At 63.3% G+C, this 24,044-nt stretch overlaps 3 protein-coding genes across 5 annotated transcripts; 2 read left to right on the forward strand and 1 right to left on the reverse strand.

Annotated features, from left to right (window-relative positions):
* The first annotated feature begins 212 nt into the window (after positions 1-212).
* On the forward strand, positions 213-5,776 carry ABHD14A (abhydrolase domain containing 14A). The gene is made up of 5 exons (XM_079795522.1): positions 213-768; positions 2,457-2,668; positions 2,831-2,946; positions 5,011-5,246; positions 5,453-5,776. The coding sequence occupies exons 1-5, from the start codon at positions 346-348 to the stop codon at positions 5,633-5,635; spliced, it is 1,170 nt and encodes a 389-aa protein (XP_079651648.1). The 5' UTR covers positions 213-345; the 3' UTR covers positions 5,636-5,776.
* Positions 5,777-6,627: 851 nt separating this feature from the next.
* On the forward strand, positions 6,628-12,412 carry LOC307113675 (aminoacylase-1). Of its 3 annotated transcripts, none has more exons than XM_079795518.1 (15): positions 6,628-6,696; positions 7,715-7,826; positions 8,506-8,570; positions 8,652-8,756; positions 9,088-9,182; positions 9,464-9,540; positions 9,629-9,718; positions 9,818-9,874; positions 10,077-10,150; positions 10,233-10,282; positions 10,364-10,508; positions 10,608-10,676; positions 11,110-11,189; positions 11,309-11,369; positions 11,449-12,412. In XM_079795518.1, the coding sequence occupies exons 2-15, from the start codon at positions 7,733-7,735 to the stop codon at positions 11,611-11,613; spliced, it is 1,227 nt and encodes a 408-aa protein (XP_079651644.1). In that variant the 5' UTR covers positions 6,628-6,696; positions 7,715-7,732; the 3' UTR covers positions 11,614-12,412. The 3 variants fall into 3 exon arrangements, with proteins under 3 accessions (XP_079651644.1, XP_079651642.1, XP_079651643.1); XM_079795516.1 differs by lacking the exon at positions 6,628-6,696 and adding an exon at positions 7,059-7,315 and having other exon boundaries at positions 11,449-12,410; XM_079795517.1 differs by lacking the exon at positions 6,628-6,696 and adding an exon at positions 7,454-7,580.
* A 3,266-nt stretch (positions 12,413-15,678) lies between these two features.
* On the reverse strand, positions 15,679-18,484 carry RPL29 (ribosomal protein L29). Its single transcript, XM_079795525.1, has 4 exons — positions 18,440-18,484; positions 17,996-18,040; positions 17,637-17,701; positions 15,679-16,198 (listed from the first exon to the last, which is right to left on the reverse strand). The coding sequence occupies exons 2-4, from the start codon at positions 18,030-18,032 to the stop codon at positions 15,791-15,793; spliced, it is 510 nt and encodes a 169-aa protein (XP_079651651.1). The 5' UTR covers positions 18,033-18,040; positions 18,440-18,484; the 3' UTR covers positions 15,679-15,790.
* Between the last annotated feature and the right edge of the window lie 5,560 nt (positions 18,485-24,044).

The following is a 24,044-nucleotide window of genomic DNA, read 5'->3' on the forward strand; positions in this document are numbered from 1 at the left end:
CGACAGGGTTGAGTGCGGGATTCTGCCAATGCCCAGCCAGGCAGCCTTGATTGTTCTCCCAACGCCTCGGAGCCTCCTCCCTGGCCTGTAGAATGGCTGTGAGGGCGCCCACCCCGCAGGGTGCAGAGTCCTGCAGCCTCTCTGTGCCAGGCCTCTCTGTGCCCGAGGCTGGGGGCAGAGCCGACATCCATCACATGTCGCCAAACAGGAAAGGTAACAGGAGAGTGAAGCACCCAGAGGCCGCCCTGGGCTGGACCCAGTGCGTGCGGGACCCAGTGCGTGCGGGACCCAGTGCGTGCGGGACCCAGTGCGTGCGGGACCCAGTGTGTGCGGACGTGCATTTGTATGGCGCTTACCCTGCGACGCATCCCTGCCAGACCCTGCTCTAAGGCTTGGCACGTCCTTCAACCCTTAGACGGAACCCCGCTTTACGGAGGGGAGGCGGAACGGGGGTGGAGACCCCCGGTGGGAAGAGGCTGCGTGGCTCTACCCCGGCTCTCAGGCCTAAAACAATCCGGAAAATCTGGACGAAGGGGCCGCGGAATGTGGGGCGCCGCCCCCTGTCCCCCCTCCATCGGGGCTGCTAGGCGCAGGGCCGGCGACCGCGGACTGCGCACGCGCGCCACGGCGTCGCTCTGGGCCGCCCGGTGCGGGCCGGGCCTGCGGAGCCGCGGACGCAGCGCCATGGTGGCCGGTCGGTGTGGCTGCTGGTTCCGCGTGGGCGGGGCCCGCTCAGCGGCGGCGGGCCGGGCCCTCTCCATCAGCCCGGTGAGTGTCCCCGGGGACGGGCCACCCTGGCTCCTCCTCCCCCCGCGCCCTGGGCAGAGGCCGGCGGGAGGGAGGGGCAGGCGCCGGGGCAGCGAGTGCGCGCGCGCGCGTTTGTCTGCGTGTGTTCTGGAGGGTCTGGTGTACGTGTCGTGGGGAGCATGTCCGTGACTCTGTCGGCCTGTGTTGGAAGGTGTCAGTCTGCCGGCTTGTTGTCTGTGTATGTCTGCTGTGTCTATTCCAGCGTGTGATTTTGAGGGTGTGTACTAGCTGTGTCTGTGTGCATGTGTAGTTTTAGGGCTGTGCGTATGACAGTGTTCCTGTCTGTCTGTCTGTCTGTCCATCTGCCTTCCTGGTGCCTGATGCTGGGCATGATTTTGAGGGTGTCTTTCCTGTGTACACGCATGTACCCCTGTGTGTCATTGTCTCTGCGGATGCCGAGGCCCCCGTGGGCACTTGGCCACCCTGAGCCCGGGCCCTGTATCTGTAGGAGCCAGATCAGGTTGCCTGCTACCTGGTGGGGAAGGTGGCCCAGTGCTCCAGCCTCCTGGGTTGCCAAGGCAACGGCCGAATTCTACCTGGAGAGGCCCCTGTGGCCCAGTCTCCACCACAAGGAGGGGCTGCATGGAAGCCCTGTCTGTGGGAACCTAAGCCAACCCCAGCCTCCGCTCAGCTCCTGGGTCACCCCCTGACCTGGGGGCCTGGGGGTCTAGGGGTGGGGCTTAGGCAACATCGCAGGAGAGGTGGGTGGGGCTGGAGACTCAATAAAGTTGTGTTTACTGGCATCTGGGAACAAGCAGGGGGCTCCCCGTAGGCCCAAGAGTCCAGCCCCAGTCAAGTCCACGGTGTCGCTGGAATCTCACAGGAGGCGGCTTGGGGGCAGCGGGGACTGCCCTCCCCATTTTACTGACAAACTGAAGACTCGCGGCCAGGAAGCGGCAGAGCAGAGCCTCCAAGCCCGGCTGACCGCTCTGGCTGGGCCCTGGCCCCGAGGCCTGTCCTCTGGGCTGGCAGAGGACCCTGGCCCAGGAGTCCAGGAAGCAAGTCGCTTGGCAGGAAGCTGGGGGTGGCGGTGGCATTCATCTCTCCAGCCTCCATGCTGCCCTTTGCATTTCAGTGCCATTCTCCTGCCGGCCCCCCCCCACACACACCCCGCCCCCCGCCATGCCTCAGCTTCTCCTCCCCCTGGGATTCTCCCTGCGCCCTCTTCCCACTTAAACCAGCTGGGCTGGAGTTCTATTCCCACCCATTGTCAAGCACATTCTGAGTTTAGCATTAGTCTACACCAGGGGTCCTCAAACTTTTTAAACAGGGGGCCAGTTCACTGTCCCTCAGACCGTTGGAGGGCCGGACTATAGTTTAAAAAAAAAACTATGAACAAATTCCTATGCACACAGCACATATCTTACTTTGAAGTAAAAAAACAAAACGGCAAAAACACCCGCATGTGGCCCGCGGGCCGTAGTTTGAGGACACCTGGTCTACACAGTGGAACGAAAAGAACCATTTCCAAACAGGTCCTGGGCGGGACCTCTCTCCCAGCCTTTCCCCTTTGAGGCCTCACCGCTGTGCCCCCCACAAGGCGGAGCTTTTCCTCAGCGGGCGCTTCCCGGTGGGGTTTTGGGATGGAGTCCCGGGGGACAAGTGGGTCCTCAGCCTGCTCTCCCCTCCTCCTCCTCCTCCTCCTCCAGACGGTGGTACAAGCCTCCGTGAGCCGGCCCCACACAGCCCTGCTGGGCCTGGGCCTGCTGCTCATGCTGCTGCTGTACGTGGGGCTGCCAGGCCCCCCTGAACACGCTTCCTGGCTCTGGGGAGACCCCAACGTCACAGTCCTGGCCGGTCTCACCCCTGGCAACTCCCCCATCTTTTACCGCGAGGTGCTCCCGCTCCAGCGGGCGCGAAGGTGGGTGCTGCCCGGGTCCGGTGGAAGGATGAGGCCGGAGGGGCGCCCCCGTGTGGGCTCCCGGCTCCACGCGGGGTGCTGAGGGCTGGGAGGGCAGTGGGAGAAGCCCAGGAAGAAAGGGGGGCCCGCCAAAGCCTCAGACCCACCCCGCTGTGCCCGCAGGGTGGAGGTGGTGCTGCTCCACGGGAAGGCCTTCACCTCGCGCACGTGGGAGCGGCTGGGCACGCTGCAGCTGCTGGCGCACAGGGGCTACCGGGCCGTGGCCCTTGACCTCCCAGGTGAGAGCCCCGCCTGGTCCAAGGGGGGGCTTCCCAGGGGGGATGTGGGGGGTAGGAAAGCCCTGAGATGGACCCCTGTACCTGGACGAGCAGCGACAGGTCACAGGTGGCACAGGAAAAGGCCTGCATTTCCTCCCTGTAACCTGGGCGGGTTGTTGTGCCTCACCGAGCAGATGGCACGTGCCTCGCTTCACTGGATGCAGGTTCACTGGATGCAGGTTCACTGGATGCAGGTTCACTGGATTCGGGGGGAGACCTCACCATATTTTTCATGACAAACTAGAGAGCTGTTGTTTTTTTTGTTGTTGTTGTTTTTTAGCTGTCAAAGGATTTATGCCATCACTCTTGGCATTAAAATAATCAAACAAGCTTTAGCTGGTTTGGCTTGGTGGATAGAAAGTCGGCCTGTGGACCGAAGGGTCCCGGGTTCGATTCCGGTCAAGGGCACGTACCTGGGTTGCAGGCTCCTCCCCGGCCCGAGCCCTGGTCCTGGCGCATGCAGGAGGCAACCCATCGATGTGTTTCTCTCACATCCATATTTTCTCTGCCTTTCCCTCTCTCTTCCACTCTCTCTAAAAATCAATGGAAAAATACCCCTGGGTGAGGATTAACAAACAAATGAAATAGGAGTGGCACCCTCAGAGACCCGGGCCCTCTCAATCCAGCAGTCTGGGGGAGCCAGGCCCCTCCAGACATGTCCGCACATAAAGAAAAGTGTGCGGCCGAAACCGGTTTGGCTCAGTGGATAGAGCGTCGGCCTGCGGACTGAAGGGTCCCAGGTTCGATTCCGGTCAAGGGCATGTGCCTTGGTTGCGGGCACATCCCCGGGGGGGGGGGGGGTGCAGGAGGCAGCTGATCAATGTTTCTCTCTCATTGATGTTTCTAGCTCTCTATCCCTCTCCCTTCCTCTCTGTAAAAAAATCAATAAAATATATTTTAAAAAAACCAAACAGCCGAAACTGGTTTGGCTCAGTGGATAGAGCGTCGGCCTGCGGACTCAAGGGTCCCAGGTTCGATTCCGGTCAAGGGCATGTACCTTGGTTGCGGGCACATCCCCAGTAGGGGGTGTGAAAGAGGCAGCTGATCGATGTTTCTCTCTCATCGATGTTTCTAACTCTCTATCCCTCTCTCTTCCTCTCTGTAAAAAATCAATAAAATGTATTTAACAAAAAACAAACAAACAAAAAAACTGGAGTTTCTTTAAAAAAAAAAGAAAAAGAAAAGTGTGCGGGGCTGGGTGATGGGGATTGTGAACGTTGACAGGTGTCCTTCGGCTTCGTGAACCCCTCGACAGCGTGGTCTTCTCCCCCACACCATGTCTCTCGGATCCTACCAGTCACTGCGACCTCCTCTCCGTCGTCTGCGCCGTGGGGGGGGGGGGGGCGGGGGGGGATGGGCAGGCTGTGATGGATTTGGAGCTGGATGTTTCAGCTGACATGCTTGGATGCCGAAGCACCTTTGGCCCTGCTGCCTTGAGCACGAGGGCAATCATTAATGTAGGAAAGCTACCAAGGACAGTTGATGGGTTAAAGGACACACATCTTTCTTATTTTTATTTTTTATATTTTATTGATTTTTTTACAGAGAAGAAGGGAGACGGATAGTTAGAAACATAGATGAGAAACATCTGTTAGCTGCCTCCTGCACGCCCCCTACTGGGGCTGTGCCAGCAACCAAGGTACATGCCCTTGACCGGAATCGAACCTGGGACCCCTCAGTCTGCAGGCTGACGCTCTATCCACTGAGCCACACCGGTGAGGGCAGGACACACATCTTTTCAATGTTGACAATTATTTCCTGACCCTCCAAAACTGCTACATGGCTTTTTTCGCCCATCAGTCCCGGATGAAAGTGCCCATTTCCCCACATCTTCCCCAACACTGCGTGTTACCAGTCTTCTTCCTTTCGCCGATATGATGGATGGAAGGTTTCTCCAGCAGGCCTACCACATCACCAAAAACAGCTTCTAGGACCTGTGGGCCCGCGTGTGCCGCGTGCCACCGCGCCGGGTGGGCGGGCGTCCCGGCTCCCCAGCCTCCCTCAGCTGGGCCTCTGCCACCCCAGGCTTCGGGAACTCAGCACCGGCCAAGGAGGCGAGCACCGAGGCGGGGCGGGCGGAGCTGCTGGCGCGCGCGCTGCGGGGCCTGGAGGTGCGGAACGCGGTGCTGGTGAGCCCCTCGCTGAGCGGCCGCTACGCCCTGCCCTTCCTGATGCGGGACCACCCTCAGCTGCGCGGCTTCGTGCCCATCGCACCCGCCGCCACCCAGAACTACACGCGGGAGCAGTTCTGGGCCGTGAAGGTACTGGGGGGGGGGGGGCACCCCAGCCCTGGCTCCCCTCCCGGGGGCAAAGGGCTCAGGTCTCACTTGGAGGACTCACCACCTTACCGCCCCCCCGCCCCAATCTGGATGGAAAAGATGAGTGTTTGGGGAGGATTTCCCAAGGAGATGGCCGGAGGGCCAGGCCCCGGGAGGCCTAGGATCACAGCCCTGGCCTTGCCCTGCAGACCCCGACGCTCATCCTGTACGGGGAGCTGGACCGCATCCTGGCGCGGGAGTCCCTGCGGCAGCTCCGCCACCTGCCCCAGCACTCGGTGGTGAAGCTGCGCGACGCGGGGCACGCCTGCTACCTCCACCGGCCCGGAGACTTCCACCGCGCCCTCCTCGCCTTCCTGGACCAGCTGCCCTGAGCTCCCCCGCCAGCTCGGAGGGTCTGGACCAGCCCCCGCCAGGAGGGCAGCCCCTGGGATTGGAGGGCGGAGAGCCAGGCCCGGCCAGGGCCTCTCATTTTATCTCACAGGCACAATAAATAAAAGCACTTTTGTCCTGCCCGGGAGTGATGGGTGCTGGTGTTGCTGCGGGGCGGGGTGGGATGGGAAGGCTAAGAACATGGGCTGCTTCCTAGCTGGCTGCCCTCACCGCTCTGAGGCTCAGTGTCCTCCCCTGTGAAATGGGCCTGATAGTCACACCGAGCTCAGAAGGCAGCTTTCGGACTGGATGGATCTGGGTGAGGGGAGCTGTGGGCCACACAAGTGCTGGGGTGGGGTGCGGGATCCCTCCTGCTGCAGGACCACGGGATTGGTGGGCGACCCGGAGTCAGAAATGCAGGAGCTATGGCCAAAGGGAGCAGGAGGTGCCCAGGTGGGGTGGAGAGTGTGGTTTAACAATTAACATGGCAGCGTTGGTGAGCCACCAAGCCTGCTTGCCCCTGGGTACGTGGGTCAGCAGCCCGGACTTGCCCCCAGGAGGGCTGGGACAGACCCTGCCCCCCTCCCCTCCCAGCCTGCCTCTTCTGCGCCCTGAGGGTAAAGTCTTTCCCTGCCCCTCCCCACGCTGACAGCCCTGGAGCAGGGCAGAAGCTGAGAGTACAAAGGGCGGCGGGCACACCAGGCGGCAGTTGGAGGGCGCAGCCTGTGGGTGGCCAGGGGCACCTGTGTCTGTCTCCTCCCTCTCCGGTGCCTGTAGAAGGCCAGGGAGCCTGGCCGGGGGCAGTCTATGTGCCCCCTGCAGGGTGAGTTCCCCGCCTCCCACTGTCACACAGCATCACGGCTACATCCTCGCACGGGACATCCTCGGTCGCTCAGACTTGCCACACCCAACCACAGCCCACACCGTCACCCTCACGGCCACACCCTCTGACAGCTGGAGCGGCCCGCATGGTCACACGGCGGCCGCCAGGCACCTGCCGGTCCATTGGCCCTGCCCTCCGGCACGCTGTCCGGGCCTCTGTCCGACAGGGTGTGATGCTGCGGTGCGTGGACCAGGCTCCGGGAGGCTGGGGGACGGAGGCCGTCAGGGGCCCCTCCCTAGGAGCGGAGACACCCACCGGGGAGAAGCAGGACTCCCGCCGGAGGGGGTGAGGGGGCAGCAGGGCTCGCTCGGCCCGGACTCTGCAGCGCTGCACCCTGAGTGCTAGGGGGCGCCCGACTTTGGCGTCAGAACCCGCCCCCCTCTCTCCCGGCCCAATCCCGAGGCTGCAGGAGGTGGAGCCCTCTGGGGGCGGGACCATCCGGAACTCGCGGCCCAGGCCCAGGGGCGGGCCCCGGAGGGGCGTGTCCTGGGGGCGGGGCGGGGCGGGGCGGGGCCATCCGGAAGCTCCCAGTCCGACCCCGCGCGGAGCTGGCGGCCGAGGCCTCGGTGCTGGGAGGCGATCCGAGATCCGGAACTGGGATCATTGGGCGGAGGCTGAAGCAGGGGCGGGCGGAGACGCCAGTACTCCCAGTCTTCGGTCCCGCCCCGCGATCCCGGTCCAGCCACGTGGTGGGCGGGGGCGGTTCTGAGCCTGCGACCTGGCCGGACCCTGAGTCCCGGCCACAGTCTCAGGCGTGTGCTGAGAGGCGAGCACGGGACCCAGACCAGCAGAGAGCGAGGTGGGGGGCCCTGGAGCGAGGTGGGGGGATGTGGGCTCCCTGGCAGGAAATCTGAGCAACTGGGGAGAAATTGTTTGAGGGGGGCGGGGCGGGGGCAGTCAAGGTCTGGGTTCCCACGTGACTGCTGCTCTCCGGCCGCCCCGGAACCTTCCTGAGCCTCAGCTTTCTCCTCTGTCCAGTGGGCGTCCAGAGGCGCGAACTCCATGGGCTTTGGGGGATGCAATGAGGACACGTGTTGAAAGTGGCCAGCACAGCACCTGAAACAGTTGGGGCTCCGAAACAGGGTGTCCTCTCCCAGGGGCACCTGCGGGGAGCCATGGGGGGGGGGGGGCCTGGGTGCAGACGGAGTTCCCTGGGCCCCAGCGGCCCGGAGGCTATAGCCGCTCGCTTTGCCCGCAGCTCTCCACGCGCAGCGCCATGGCCAGCCCGGGTCGCGAGGGTGAGCACCCGTCGGTGACGCTCTTCCGTCAGTACCTGCGCATCCGCACGGTCCAGCCCGAGCCCGACTACGGTGAGAACGCGGCGGTTCCCGGGCCTGGGACGAGGGGTGGGCGGGGGGGGGTGGTGTCAACATCGAGGGCGGGGACTGTGCTTTCCACCAGGCCCCAGCTCCTGTCACCCAGCTGAGCGCCTCTGCTGCCCCAAAGGGCGCCTCATCCCTCCAGCCATCCCCTGGGTCCACCTACGTGCGGGCAGGCGGAGCAGGAACCTTCCCTGCAGAGGCCTTGCTCCTCCGAAGTTACTCCCAGCGGCTGGTCAAGGAACAACTTCACCTCCCTCCTGGGCCGGGGTGGGGAGGGGAGGCTGGGCAGCCACTTGGAAGAAGTCTCTCGAAGTCCACTGGGGCTGGACAAAGGCCACAGCCCTTAGGGGTCAGGCTTGGTGGCTGGGAACTGTGCATGGGTCCAAATTCCTGCTGTGCTTTTCCGCCTGGGAGATGTCGGGTGACTCGTGTCCCTGCACATAGCTTCCCATCTTTTAGGAAGACACTGACTTCCCACCTGACCGTCCACAAAGGGGCGCTGATAGACCACAGACAACTTCCTCCTGGGAGCAGAGATGCAGGGGTCTCTAGATCAGGGGTCTCAGACGTGGAACTGTGTTGAGGAGGCAGCAGCGCATTTGGGGTGTGCTCCCGGGGTCAGGGGAGAGCCGGGGAGCAGAGCAGCCCTGAGACGCTGTGTCCGCAGGGGCTGCGGTGGCCTTCCTGGAGGAGAGAGCCCGCCAGCTGGGCCTGGGCTGCCAGAAAGTGGAGGTGAGCCTGGGCCTGCGTGGGGAGCGGCAGTGGGCCTGGCTCCTCCGCTCCGCACTGAACTTCCCGCCTGGTCCTCCCCAGGTGGCACCCGGCCGTGTGGTGACAGTGCTGACCTGGCCAGGCACCAACCCCAAACTCTCCTCCCTCTTGCTCAACTCCCACACGGACGTGGTGCCCGTCTCCAAGGTGCGTATGGGGGCGGATGGGCAGTGAGATGAGGCAGACCCCCTTCCACCTCAGGAAGCCCCGTGCTGGTCCTGGCACCGACTCGGGCCTCATTGGGCACCATGCCACTCGAGCAGCCTCTGCCCAGCAGCTGTTCCATATGCAGGGTGGGGTGGAGGTGGGTCGCAGAGCTGGGGGGGGGGGGCAGTCTGCTGCCCTCGTCAGCTCTCTTCTGTCGCCTTAGCCACCACACCTGTCACCCCTCCGGTGGGCTCCTAGGGCAGGCCCACAGTGGGCACAGTGGATTAATGACTGAACTTGGGGCTTGGGGTCTCTTCCATCCCTGCGCCAGGAATACTGGAGTCATGACCCCTTTGAGGCCTTCAAGGATGCGGAAGGCTACATCTATGCCAGGGGTGCCCAGGACATGAAGTGTGTCGGCATCCAGTGAGTGTCCTCATTCCCGGGTCCCCACTGTCCCCACTGTCCCCTGGAGTGACCCAGGACCTGGGGTGGGATTGGAGAACCTCAGGCTGAGGAACAGCTTGGCCCTGGCGTTGGGCAGGAACTGTTGCTGGAACCATTGCATGGACGGGGAGACAGGCAGGGACAGGCTTTGGCAAGCAGGGCCAAGGGCCTGGGGCTCCAGCCTGCACCCCCCACCCCCCGCCCGCCGGAGCATCCAGTGGCTCCCTCGGCACCTGGCTCACCCTCTTCCCGCCCCTCAGGTACCTGGAGGCTGTGAGGAGGCTGAAGGCTGAGGGCCACCGTTTCCCCAGAACCATCCACATGACCTTTGTGCCAGGTGGGCGTGGCCGGGGAGGGCTCCTTCAGGGCGGGGGAGGGGGTGTGGGGATTGGCTCCCTCATCTCCCACCCCTGCCGCTTTTACAGATGAGGAGATTGGGGGTCACCAAGGCATGGAGCTGTTTGTGCAGCGGCCCGAGTTCAAGGCCCTGAGGGCTGGCTTCGCCCTGGATGAGGGTGAGCAGGTGGCGGGCCTGAGTGGCCAGAGGGGATAGGGAGGCTGCTAGTGGGGGCTGGGCCACCCTGCCCTCTGAACCCCCTTTCCTCCCTCCTTAGGCCTGGCCAACCCCACTGACGCCTTCACTGTCTTCTACAGCGAGCGGAGCCCCTGGTGTGAGTGTGGCTTAGAGTGGGGGGGGGGGGGGGGGTCACTGTGCAGATGGGAGGCCTGGAGCCCAGGGCCTGTGCCTCCCAGCCCCTCTGGCCTGGGCTGTGCGTTCTGGGGGACAGTCCTGCCAGAGGAGCTTGGAATGAGGGGCAGGCCTGGTCTCCCCGCCCACCCATGCTGAAGGCGCCCCTTCCCTGCATCTCCCAGGGGTGCGGGTCACGAGCACTGGGAAGCCCGGTCACGGTTCGAGGTTCATCGAGGACACGGCCGCAGAGAAGCTGGTGGGTGGCACCCAGGGGTGCAATTGGGGAGGTCCCGGGCTCTGTCCTGGGGCCTCTCACATCTAACCTCCTCCCCTCCCAGCACAAGGTCGTGGGCTCCGTGCTGGCTTTCCGGGAGAAGGAGAGGCAGAGGTGAGGCGGCTGGGAGGCCGGGCAGGGAGCCTGTGCCGGACGGGAGGCTGAGCCTGGTTCTCATCTGTGTCCTCACCGCAGGCTGCAGGCAAACCCCCACCTGAAGCTGGGCGCCGTGACCTCTGTGAACCTGACCAAGCTGGAGGGCGGCATGGCCTATAACGTGGTACCGGCCACCATGAGCGCCAGCTTTGACTTCCGCGTGGCACCGGATGTGGACCTGCAGGTGCCACCTCCACCCGGGTTTGGAGGAGGGAGCCGGGCCCTCAGCCCTGTCCTGCAGGCTCAGGGGGCCCGAGGGGTCAGCTCCTCTCCCGTCTCCTAGGCGTTCGAGGAACAGCTGCGCGGCTGGTGCCAGGCAGCTGGCCAGGGGGTCACCTTCGAGTTTGTCCAGGTACCGGGCCAGGACGGGCAGCTGTGGGAGCTGGGGGGCTGGGCCTGCCAGGTGGTGTCCCTGTAGGAGTGTGTGCTCGGTGCCTGGGAGTCACATGACCCGGTTTAGTCCTTAGTTCTGATTCTTACAGCATTTATCTGAGTATAAACATGGCCCAGGAGAGGGGGGACTCGTCCTCTGGGAGAGCCATCTCGAGGGAGGGACGCTTGGGCTGGGACCTGAGGGATGGACAGGAAGTAAGCTGGTGCAGGGCAGCCGAGGGTCCTTGGAGGAACTGAAGGAGCCGGTGGGTGGGCCGGCCCGCTGGCTGTGTGTGTGTGTGTGGTGTGGTATGTGTGTGCGCGGGCCCTGTGCTGGGCACATACCCACCCCGTGAAAATAGGGCAAGATGCCCAGGCCTTGTCCTGATCCTGCCACCCTCTCCTCCCCCCAGAAGTGGACGGAGCCCCGAGTGACGTCTACGGATGACTCAGACCCCTGGTGGGCAGCATTTAGTGGGGTCTGCAAGGACATGTGAGCACTGCCCGCCCTCCTCTCCCCTTCCCGCTCTCCTCCCACTTTCTGTGCCCCTTCAGTCCTGGCCTCGCCCTCTCCCCCGCCCGCCCCCCACTCACCAGGCTCTGCCCCTGCAGGAGCCTCACGCTGGAGCAGGAGATCTTCCCCGCTGCCACCGACAGCCGCTACCTCCGCGCGGTGAGCTGCTCGCGGGCGGGTGGGCAGTGGGTGGTCCCGGGTGCTGGCCTCCCCCTGATGGCTCCTCCTCGCCCCGCAGGTGGGGGTCCCGGCTCTGGGCTTCTCCCCCATGAACCGCACACCCGTGCTGCTGCACGACCATGATGAGCGGCTGCACGAGGCCGTGTTCCTCCGTGGGATTGACATATACACACGGCTGCTGCCCGCGCTGGCCAGCGTGCCCGCCCTGCCCAGCGACAGCTGAGCCCGCGCTCCCAGCCTCTGCCCCTGGAGCTCCCACCTGGCCAGTGCCCAGGCCCCTCCCCCGGCCCCACAATAAAGCCTGTGTGGACAGGGCCCGCTGAAACTGGCAGCAGCACGTTCGTGGAAGGTGTGCGGTTACCATCCCGCCGCGCAGGGGAAACAGCCTGGCTCTGGGCACCTCCCACCACCCCGGGCTGCGTGTCCTTCACACAGCACAGCCACCTGACCCCCAGCGTGGCCGGCCACAGGGGCCAGCATTCCGTTCCCAGCGGCCACCATACCTACATCTATGAGGCCGGGAAGGCCATTCCCATTGAGGGGGACAACAGGCAGATCTCAGGGCGTGACTCCTGGCTCTCGGGGAGCACACGCAGGACCCAGCGCTGGAGGCCGGCAGGGCCCCTGCCAGCGTGGTCAGCCCTCGGGCGGGCAGGAGGCAGGTGTGGCCCTGCTCTGGTTTGGGGAGCACCGGTCTGTTCATCTTAGGGTCCCAGCACCTTGGGCAGGGGTCACAGGTCAGCGTGTACAGAGGGGCCCACAGTCAGCTTCCGTCGGCCAGCCCCGCTCGGCCCCAGGCGGTGCCAGGGGTCAGCTCTGAGCCTGTGAGCTGAACCACCCTCCCGCAGACCTGGCCTCGTCCCGTTCTGACCGCCCTGAGCGTGGGCAGGGGGGCAGGGAGGGCCGGCTTTTGAAGCTCTGGTTGTGGCCAGAGGGCAGCCCAGGCCTGCAGGCTCAGCCCAACAGTAACAGCAGCCCCTCGCACGGTCCTGGCGAGGAGCCAGCACACTGCCAGCTTCTCGCCTCCCCAGGCCCCCAGCAGCCCCGACGCAGGTCCCTGAGCCGCTTCAGAGTCAGTCGGCTGGCAGCTGCCCACGCCGCACAGCCCGAGGGAAGGGAGTCAAGGTCTGAGACTAGGAACCGGGGACTCGTGCTTCCTACACTCTGGAGGCCGAGCCAGCAGCTGGCTGGGGCCTGAGGAAGCCTGGCTGAGGCCCTGACCGGGGTCTCCTGAGATTGGGGTCCACCTCCCCCTTTCAGACTGGACAGGAGAGTCCATACCCCGTCCCAGGGACCTGAGTACAGGCCTCACTTTGGCAGCTGTCCGACCTCGGGCTGGGCCAAACCACCTTCAGGGCACACAACCCGCTCCGGGTCTGTCCCGATGCCGCTGACACCGGCCGGGGCGGCGGGGGGGGGGGGGCGGGGAGCGCCTGCCAGGATGACGGGCGAGACCTAGCAGCCCAGCTCTGGTTGGCAAACCACCTCCTGGGGCCCCGCGTGACCTGCCTGGGCTTCAGGGCTACGTCCATCCCTCGAGCTCCGTGACCGTGAACAAGGCTCCTTCCCGTGAAGCAGCAGTGATGCCCACTTCGGAGGTAAGGGACCACATTCCATGGGTGGCGCCTGTTGCCCAGAGAATGGCACCCTTTTGTGAGCCTCCCAAGTGCCCAAGGTTGGACCATACACCGCACGACCACCTCTCAAGGCTGGTTCGAGGACTAGCAGGAACGACATCTGAGGTGCCTCGTGGGCGGCAACGGCGTGAGGGCTCCTGTGCAGCGAGGCAGGCAGGGGTTCTGTAGCATGTGCCTCACACCCAGGGCAGGCCAGGGCTGCTCAAGAGGCGGAACACGGCGGGGCATGGGGCGGGTCAGTTCGGGGACGACAGGAAGCCACCTCTGCCCTGGCCTGGGTGGAGCCTGCAGTGGTCCCCACACTCCACGAACATCTCCACACGCCTCCCCAGGACTGGCTCTTAGTCTCACGTGCCCCCTCCCCCTCGGGTGCCCTCGGTCTGCCAGGGGCTGCAGCTGCAGGGGGGTAGCTCGTTGGGTTCCCTACTGACCGCACTGGAGACAGCCACAGCGACAACATAGACACACAGGAAAAAGGCCGATTAAAGAGCAACCGTGTTAGCAACCATGGTTTCCGCCGCCGCATTCCCCAGGACCCTAGCTAGTGCGCTAACAGGTCGCTTGGCCTTGGATTGGATCACTCGGGGTGTTTGCGTTTTCATCCATGTGTACAAAGGGACACGCAGCTGCACCGGCTATAAAACACGGCTGTGGGTTGGGATGGCAGAGGTGCCTCCCGTAACGACGCCACAGCAACAGCAACAGCGGAGGTCTGAGGTCAGAAAGACGTTCACAGGGACCTGGACTGGGAGATCACAGCCTGATCTTTGCGGGTGAACGCAGCTGCAGCCGGGAACCGGGCCAGCTGTGTAAACCGTGTTGGCTGGGAGAGGTGATGCTTCTGTCGTGAGGTCACTAGCAGGGGACACGCCAACCCTCCTCCCTTCTATGGTGCATGTGCCAGTCCACGTATACTAGTGTCTCCATGGGTCCCACTGGGGACAGCCGTTCCTCCCCACCCTGGGGCATGAAGTAACTGTCCCAACTGGTAGAACATTCCATTGCAGATGCCAGTAAATGGTCCCAGTTCCAGGGACAATAGGCTTGGTGCCTCATGATCATGGCCAAGCCAGAATCTGTCCTCTCAGAACGGCCCAGCTGTCAGTACACAGTGTGTGACCAACCAGACAGCTGGTAACTCGGCCTGTGGGCTGCTGTGATGCGTTCGTTCCCACCCAGTGTGTACCAGACGGTGGAATGCCAACTGCCCTCAGGTGGGCGACTACCCAGCTAGAGCCACCCTGCACCAGGCTCGTCGCACTTCCTGCTCCTTTGCAGATTGCAGAGCCAGAGGCAGGGGTGGGAACATTCCGAGGTTGGGCCTCGTAGATGCTGTGGGTGGGGAGGCCATTCAGTGAGCACAGGTGACCGAGCCGTCCGGCCAGTGGAATGTGGCCAGTCCTTGCTCTGGCTGCTCTATCTGGGTGGGTCTGATCTCTGCCCTTCATAGTTGGGACCAAAATCCCAGGGGCACTGGCGACTGACAGGCACCTGCTCTCAAAGGCAGCCTGTGGTCCGGCTCCCGTCCCCTCTCAGCTGAGCCATGTGAGGGGTGAAGGCACTGTGCCAAATGGTTTAAAAGCTCGCCGACACCCCGGAATCCCCACAGAAAGCCTGCGCCTCTACATTTTTTTGGTATGGGGCAGGTTAGTACTTTTTCTCCAACAGCTCAGGGACGACACTGACATGTGCCTCAAGCTTTTACAGCAGCGCCCGCACCTTTTCTGCGGGCCGTCCCTCCTGTGGGTGGCCAGCCAAGCCTGCAAGGTTCTCTGTGGCAGAGCCCACTCTTCACAGCACCAGTGCCAACCAAGCAGCGACTCTTATTTCTGGGGAGCAACTAATGGGGGTCCCACAGAGGCCTCTGATCGCCCCCGACAGCCTTCACTTAAGGACAGTGTGGCTGGGGTAGCTGAGGGTGCGGGATGAAACTGCTGTTCAGGCCGTCAAGCCTCCCAGGACCCGACACTGCTTCGGGCTGAAGATCAGCCCCTTCTCTGGGGAGGGGAGGGCAGCGGACGGACGCGTTAGCCTCCGTTCCTACTGCCTTCAGTCTCCCAGTTCCAGTCCAGCAGCTCAGACACGGAGACCCGCCTGTTCCCCCAGATCTGCATGTCTTGTCCCACTACGGGGCTCAGCGTGGACACTGTACTAGGGGCTCTATACAGACTCTGCTTTCACTCCCGCTGTCAAAGTGGCCTGTCAGGCCCCTCCAACACTGGGCAGACTGCCCCGTGCATGCCCAGCTCTCCAAGAACGTGCTGTACTTCTCGACTTCCAGGGCCACACTTGCAGGCCTCCCCGCAGGACAGAGAGCCCATCTGCACTGACCAGGCAGCAGCCATATCACGGAAGTCTCTACCCGACCCTCAGGGCCCCAAGCACGGGGAGCAGCAGCCGGAGTCTGGAACACCAGGCCAGAGCGCAGGATCCTTCTGCTCCCTCCCGTCTTCCCTGTGCAAACATCAAGGCCTCACCAGCTTGCCCAACTAGTCCTCACGGTCTGGGTCCCTTCCCGTATTCCAGGGAACGACTTTCTGACACCCAACCAGCCAGAGAAGGCAGACTCTTCTCCCACAGAAAATGGAGGTAGTGAGCCCACCTGAACGCTAGGCCCAGCCCTGGGATCAGACACAGGCTGACAAGACAGATCCTGCCGCAGGTTTATTTGTACAAACAGCACAGGACGGCACCGGCGCCACGCAGACAGCAGCCCAGGGGCCCCACCAGTCCTTCCGTCCTCACGTCGGCAGACAGAGGCCTCTACTGTGGAGCCTTCGTGGGGGCCTGGGCACCTTTGGGAGCGGGAGCCTGGGCACCTTTGGGAGTGGGAACCTGAGCCGCTTTGGGAGCCTGAGCTGCAGCCGCACCTGCAGCCTGGGGCTTGGTTTCCGCCTTGGCCTTGGCCTTTGGCCGGCAGAGCCTGAGCCCCTTGGCGATGCGGGCGCGAGCGCGTTTCCCAAGCTTGGGGTGAGCGATGTAGGCAAGTCGACTGAGTTTGCGGCTGCAGCCCTTTGGGATGTTGGGCCTGGGCTCCTTGGGCTTGACCAGGGCCTTGATGGCCTCAGCGCGTGCGCTCATGGCCTTGGCGTTGTTGGCCTGCATCTTCTTCAGGCCCTTCTTGTTGTGCTTCTTGGCAAAGCGCATGTTCCTTAGGAACTTGGGGTCTACCTGGAAGGCAGGAAAGGTACAGGCGCCTATGAGTGCAGCATGCGGGGGGACCCCCTGGTGCCCCTCTCCACAGCGGCACCAAGAGACTACCGGGCTCAGCCGAGGCCTATTGGGAGCTTGGACAGCATCAAACCCAACCTTAAATGCACCAACACCCAACCCTGGAAGCTCATCTGCAGAGAAACTCCAGATGCAGTACCACCCGAAGCCACCCACCCACCTGCTGATGCCACAGACAGACCGCTCGTCCAGGCCCCCACGCCCAGAGCCAGGCCGAGTGCAAATGCAAGCGCAGAAGAAAAGAAATGAAGGCTGCCCCACCCCCGCTGCCGTTGTAGGACTTCAAAAACCTCCTAAGGCAAGCATGTCAAACTCGAGGCCCGCATATTTTTCCGGCCCAGCCAACATGGTGTATAAGAAACGTTTTAATAAAAGTTTCGTAACTTAATTTTTACAATATCCTGTTATACATAATTATTAATAATGAACTACAACTAATGACTAAGATCTAAGTTTATGTGGGCCTCAAAAAAACAAAAGCTTCAATTAACAAAAGCTAATGACCTCTATAATCGTGTTGCATTCATTTCCCCTATGCGCAGGCGCACCATTTCTCTCCACTAATACTAGCAGCGAATATTTTAGCAGCCGATGGCCACGTCATTAGTCTTGGACTGACTCGTTTCGTGTGCGCAACAGGAAATATTTCGCTTTCAGAGAACAAGAAAAATAGGTTTATTTGCGTTATGCTTATTAATATGTGCAGTTATTCAGTGTCTGGTAGTTAATGTTCAAGAAAAAACATTAGTATTTGTTAAAATGTTCTATTATTTTATCTTAACGATCACTCATTTATTTCAGCCCTTTGTGTATTCAGCATGTCTCTATCGGACAGCATCAAGCCCACGTTTGATAATAAACCTACATTTCTATGGAAATCGACGCTTTTGTTTTTTTGAGGTCCACATACACTTACACCTTATTTGGCCCATGTCAGCCTCTGAGTTTGACATGCTTGTCCTAAGGGACACCCAGTCCCCTTAAAGAAAAGTGTCGGTTAAATACCAAACCTGGGTACAACCGATTCAAGCAAGTAATACAGAACAAGACATGAAAACCGGGGCTCAGTTCTCAGCTAAGCCCCAGAACTCGCCCGCACGGAAGGGAGGCTCATAAGGGATGCGGTCCACACAGACAAAGCCACTGTAAGTCTCAGGGGGGGCCAGGGAGGTGGTCAGATTGGCCTCGAAAGATACGTCCCACCCGACCGGGAGTTAGAAAGGCCAAGTACAGCTTTATGATGGGTCTGGCAAAGCCCGAAGTCCAGGCAAGAGCTGGCTGGGTAAGGAAGGAAACTGCAGGCCAAAGCAAATCGAGGGTTAGTTCACAGCGGTGCGCAGGCGCGCATACTCCCGCGTGATTCGGAGCACACACTTACCCCCTTAAGAGATTCGTATCTTTGTGACCGGGGTTTCTTGATGCCATTTCGGTGCCATTTTCGGGCTGTGGGGGAAGAAAGGAATTACATCAAAAGGAGGTTTCCTCTAGTAAAACCATGCAACACCACAGCTGCCAAGCCTGGGAACCCATTACTGCCCAGAGTGGGCCTACTTGAGAGCCGGGAAACCCCTTATCACCCAGCACAAAGCACTGTGGGTATCCCCGCGGACCCCTGCCTTCTAAATCCCAAAGGTAATGCTGGCTAAGATCAAGGCACGTGCCCCTGCCCTGCCCCAGTATCTGTAACCCGTGCCAGGCTGTGGGGCGTGAGATGGAGGCCGGGCCGGAGGGACTTACACTGGTTGTGCGTGGTGTGGTTCTTGGACTTGGCCATCTCTGCACCTGGAAGACGAGAGCGGAGGTCAGGGCTGCGGAGCCGCCGGGCTGGGCCTGCCCTGACCTGGAGGAACGTGAGGCCAGAAGCCAGAACGAGGCTGCAGACAGACCGCTCGCACCTGCGGCCTCCACCCGCCTCGACTCACTCTGCACCACCCGGCTCCAGTCCCCGCCAACTCGGTGAGTGGCGCCCCGAAACCAACATCCCGCCGCAAGGTTGGGCTCTCCCCCAAACCCGAGTTCTCCCCTTCCCATCCACCCCTCGACAACCCACGAGCGCCACCCCGCCTCGCGGCCTCCGCTCCGCACAGCAGGCAGCCGGTCTCCCGGGCCTCCCCGGGGTTTGCGCCCCGCCGCCACCCGGCAGTCGCGGATGGCTTCGGATGCCGCGCGGCCAGTACTCACTGAAGCCCGCGGCTCCCGAAGCGCCAGGGACCGGAAGAGAAAGAGGAGGCCGCGGTGCAGCACGGGAAATACGGTCGTCGAGGCCGGAAGGTACTACTGAAAAAGCTTCCCCAGCGCCGGGAAGAAAGGTTCCTAAGGCCGGGAGGGTATCGTCAGATGGAAGGCGGAGCTACGAGCCTGGCCCCGCCTTCTCCTCGTCCTCCTGCACCAGGTTCTTGGCTCAAGTCTCATCAGAACCTGACCTGAAGGCTACGGGAATCCTTGAGGGGTGTGTTAGGCAGGAAGTGACAGACTTTTGTTCTTAAAAAATACCCCTGGTGCCAGCTGGCATGGCTCAGTGGTTGAGCATCCACCCAGGAACCAACAGGCCAAGGTTCAATTCCTGGTCAAGGCACGGGTTGGGGGCTCCATCCCGAGTGGGGGTGTGCAGGACACAGCCAATCAATGATGTTCCTCTCTCATTGATGTTTCTATCTCTCTATCTCTCTCCCTTCCTCTCTCTAAAAATCAATACAAACATATATATATTTTAAAAAGTACCCCTGGCTACTGCGTGGAGAGTGGACTGTGGAAGGGAAGAGGAGAGAAGGGAAGGCTGAGAAGGGAGGGGTGGAGAGTTGGAAAATAAACTCTGAAGTTCATGTCCCTCCAAGAGATGGATTCAGAGCTTCTGGGAGAAGGGAAGGTGGCGGGCAGCGTGGGGCGCCAGGCTGGGGTCGGGGTCTGTCGGGAAGAGAGAGGACATTTCCGGCAGAAGCTTGGAGGCACAGCCTTGGGTATGCCTCAGAGCTCAGGCCTCTGATGTTCCCTCTGGAGAGCGCCTGGCCCAGGAGTGATGCCGTGTCCCTAGCCGGAACGTGAGCCCGTGGTCCACGCGGGGGCAGCATTGGACCGAGGATGGAGGATGGAGGATGGAGCAGGGAGGATAGAGGATGGAGCAGGGCCCTGCAGGAGGTAGGGAGCTCCCCTCCTGCGGGAAGCCCTCCCGCCCACCCAGACCTCTCACTTCCCGCTTCTCACACCCATCCCCACGCCCCTACCTCGGATCCAGGCCCTGCCTGCCTTCTCAGCAGGTTCTCTGGCGTAGGCTGGGTCTCCCCTGGCTCCAAGCTCTTGGCGGTGGTCTGGGAAAGGGGGTGTCTTCCCCTAGAGAGGGTTCAGGACAGACCGTGGAGCCTGTGTCCACCGCTTACCAGAGGGGAGGAAACACCCCAAGATGCCGAACAGAGAGGGGCCCCTTGAGGCCAGGAGCCTCTGCGGGTTGGAAGAGGGACCCGGGAGCCTTGCTGGGAGCGGAGGCCTGGGGCTGGGGCTTGAAGGCAGGCCGTGTAAGATGAGGCAGGAGGGGGGACGAGGGGCACCCAGTGGGCTGCAGGGGCACAGGCTGGCATTTGCTCCCCATGGCTCTCTGGCACCGGACTGCAGCTGACCGGGGCCGCCCTGCGCTGTCCTGTGCCCCACAGCTCAGAGGCCTGGCCCACAGTGGGTGTCCTCCATCCGGGCACACAGCCCTGCGCCTGGGGTCTGGGAGGGGGAAGGGGCATCCTCGAGGGCCTGGAGCCGGAACCTCTGGTCCATTATCGCTGGTCCTCGCCCCGCCTCAGAGCGGTTAGTCCGGTGTTGCAGATGGGGACGCTGAGGTTCAGAAACGTGAGGTGACTTGCCCGGGGTCACCCAGCTGCTCCTTTGCCAAGCCCACTCCCAGGAGTTCTTCTGGGCTTGAGCTCTGCCCGAGACTCACACCGATGTCAGGAAGAGGGGGGCGACGCCTCCCTGGAGGGGTCCTCTGGTGGAGTGCGCTCAGGCATGGCAGGTGGCAGGGGGGGGAGCCTACCCCAGCCCCCCAACAGGACATTGGTCAGCCTGCCTTTGTGTCCGCCCCACGCTCGTCCATCCGTCAGTCCTCACGTTCGTTGTCCAGCACTGCCCGTCCAGCACTGGCGAAGGCTGGAGAGCGCGGCCCAGACGCTGCCTTGACGCGGGCGGCCGTGCTCAGTCCTCACCTGAGCGGCCCAGGGCACTGCCTACTTGGCAGCTTGTGGCGAGGCTCGAGGGCGCCCTTCCCGCCGAGCACTCACCAGGGCCTGGCCCACCTGCAGCCCTCCTGGGACAAGACTGGAACCAGCCAGAAAGCCAGGCAGGCAATTGGGGTCCTTCCCCGCTCCCCAAACCTCCCGAGGCTGCCCACCCCTAAGTTGCCTGGCCGGAGGGATGCTGTCCTCCCTGTGGGCAGGGATGGCGGGGCAGGGGCAGGAGAGGGCGGCTGAGGAACAGCTGGTCCCAGTGTGTGTGGAGGGCAGCGGGTGAGAGGCCCCAGTGCTGGCTCAGCCTCTCAGCGCCGGCTGCCCGCCTGGCACGGGCCCCGGCAGCGCAGGTTTAATCGATCGTTTTCCGCCAGCAGCTCCTGGAGGCGCGGGGGCGGCTTCCCCTTGACTCCCGGTTCCCGGAGGCTGCGGCTTCGCTAAAAATAACTGGAATGGCAGCGCTGGGCCGGCGGGGGCGGGGCCTGGGCCGCGGGGGCGGGGCCTCCTGGAGTTTGCGCCTCCGGAAGGGATGCCCTGGGAGGGGGAGGAGGTGGAGGGGAGGGTGGGCAGGGGCAAGGGGTGCAGGACAGGGAAGGGCACGTGGCCCTGTCTCACCGCTCCCCTCCAGGCCTGCCCCCCAGGGCAGTGTTTCTGGAGCAGAGCTGGGGGGAAGGCTGGCCTTGACCCCGGTGGCATCGTGGAGGGGGGCTCCCTCCAGCAGGAAGTCTGTGTGGAGGAGACCCCCACCCCTTCCTGCCCTGCGCTGTCACGTGAACCGACCAGAGGAGAAGGGCTCCCCACGCGCCGTGGAGACCACACATTTCCGCTGCCCGGGCGCTGCCGGACCGGGTCTGCCACACACCAGGGGTCTGGGTGCCGGTCATGGTGCTGTGGCTGCCTTTGGGATATCACCTGACCTCTCCAGACCTCAGTGTCCCCCACAGCCACACGGGCAATGCACAGTCGCCACCGGGTGCGGGTCACCCACAATGCCTGGGGACTGTTCACTGAGTCTCACGGTCCGCCTGGTTCTGGGTGGGAGCGCGGAGGCTGCAGAGAGAGCAGCCCTGGCCCTCAGAGCACCGGGCCAGGAGGGCAGGGGGACCTGGTCCGGTTGGCTCGCACTGTGCAGGGAGGTGGTGGGAGCTGGCTGGGGACAGGCCACCTGCAGGCTGACTCAGGCCTGTCTCCGCCCCCCCCTCCGCCCCTGCCCCCCCCTCTAAGGACCCCCACCCAAAGGTTCAGGTCCTCACATTTCCCTCACTGGGTCTTGGGAGAGGTGAGGTGTAAGGGACCCCCTTTTCATCTTCCTTCCACTCTTCTCCCAGCTGTGTTCTCTGCCCAGCTCTGGCCCCTGGACGTGAGGTCAAAGGGCAGAATGCTCCTGGCCCAGGCAGTGTGACCTTCCGCTAGGTCTTCGCCTGGGCCGGCCAGGCTGCAGGGGCAGGAGCAGGCAGGCTGCCTGTGACCTGGTGGTCCAGGCTGCCCAGGGGCCGGCCGAGGTTGGGCTCAGATGGGGGCGTTCAGAGACCCTACGTCCCGCAGGGGACCCTGGCTGCGGGGGTCAGGCTGGGCGAGCGTGAGACGCAGCACACAGAGCCCAGGACCCAGGTCCAAGTCCTACACTGGCTACCAGCTGGCTGAGGGCTTGGAGGAGGCACTCAGCTCTCCGTCCAGCCACCCGTCCTGCCTCCATGGACAGGGCCCCTCTGTGTCAGACGCTGGGCCTGCCTCCGTGACGGGATGACGGTGGGCGAGGGCCAGGCCTGCCCTCCAAGGTCAGAAAGGTGTGAGCACGTGACCCAGGGAAGGACAGGAAGACGGTGAGCAGGGCTCTCCGCGGGCCGCCACGCCTGTGTCTGGGGGAACGGCGCCCCGGGGGCTGCGCAGGGCGAGGCCGTCTCCTGGGGAATGACGTGCAGCCAAGTTGGGCCCAGAGGTGGCGGGCAGTCGGGGCTCCGGGGCTGGGTGCACATGTGTGCCCAGGTGTGTGTCACGGGGCCCTGACTCCGTGGGGAGCAGTTGGCAGGAGCCCCACATCCCTCTGGTCACCCCCACACAGCCAATCAGTGTGCTTCCCAGGAGGTCCCTGGGTGGCCAGCGGGATGACGGCTGTGGACCCGGGGCAGCTCCGCAGCGACTGTCAGCAGCCCGGGCCAGGGAGAGGGACGGACAGGAGGGGTTCAGCTGCGCCCCCAGTCTGTGCTCCAGCCCCTGGCCTCGGCCACACGGCGTCTCGAGGTCCAGCGCGCACAGGACAGGCCGCTACCAAAGCCTTCCCGGCCCCTTCTCCATGGCTCCACCACAGCCTCCTGGGGTAGATGGGGAAACTGAGGCTTGGGGAGGGCCGTCTAGGCGCATGAGTGCCTCCCCGTTTCCCCGGCTTCCGCCAAGACTCAGATGGGGTGCAGGAGAGGAGCGCTGCTTAGAAAGTCTGGAGACCTGGGTTCGAGGCTGCGGCAAAGGCGGCCAGTCCAGGCAAAGCCTCACCTCGGATCCCCGTCCATCCATCCGCGGGCCCAGCATATAGCACAGCCCCGGCAGGGGGAGCACGTGGCCGCCGGGATCTCTCACCGGCGGAGCCACCATCTCCACCCCCACAGCTGGCGGGGTGACCTCAGCCCAGCCTCTTGACCTCTCTGGACTGGGGGTGTCCCTCTGAGCCGTGGCACCTCCCCCAAGTCCCCCGGAGATAGGAGAGAAGAGACTCCACTTCAGCACAGAAGCCAGGGAAGGAAATGGGCCATGGAGGGAGCGGCCCCACACGCTCTGCAAGCGGCATCCTGAGCCCCGGAGGGGCCCGCACCCCGGACGGACTTTCTCCTCCAGGCCCTGTCTGCGGGGGCGACTGAGGGCCAGCGCCTCTGCCTGACCCGACCCCTCTGACCTCACTCCAGACCCCACTGTGCCCACCCAGCCCTGCTCATCCCTCCTGGGGCCGGGCCGGTGCTCAGAGCATGCTGTTCCCTCACTCCTGCTGTTCCCTCTGCCTGGACCAGCGCACCCCGGCCTGTCAGGATCCCCCCGGTCAGACCAGGCCCCTCTCTTTGCACCTCCCTGGGTGTGCTCTGTCCAGGTCTGTCTCCCCTTGGGGGTGGGGGGATCCCCGGGGGTAGGCCCAGGCCCCCAGCGTCCTCTGGGCTGGGCGGCGCCCATGGAGAGCTCTCAGCTTCTTCTTTGCCATTGCTACTCCTGAATACAGCCCCGGATTATTCCCCGGGAGCGGCCAGGCCGAGGGGAGGTCAGCCACTTCACAGCCCGCCCGTCCCTGAGGGGCTCAGGGCTCAGCCTTCCTCTCTCCTCCCCCCGCCCTCAGCAGGAGAGAGTGGGTGGGAAGTGATGGATGCGGGCGGGGATGGAGATGGCAGGTCCTCCGTCCAAATCCAGGTCACTCCCGGCCCGCTCACAGCCGTCGGTAATTAGGGGCCAGCAGGGCGTGGGCAGGCTGGTGGCAGGAGGCCTAATTGTCTGATTTTTCAGGTAATTAACGGGCGGCTGTCTGGCCTGTCCCCAGGGGCCCAGCATCCGCCCCCCCATCCCCTGGGCAGGCCGCCGCCTAATGAGGCCAGTTACTGAGAGGT

This window comes from Cnephaeus nilssonii (assembly GCF_951640355.1).
Source record: "Cnephaeus nilssonii genome assembly, chromosome: 17".
NCBI classification, from domain to species: domain Eukaryota; kingdom Metazoa; phylum Chordata; class Mammalia; order Chiroptera; family Vespertilionidae; genus Cnephaeus; species Cnephaeus nilssonii.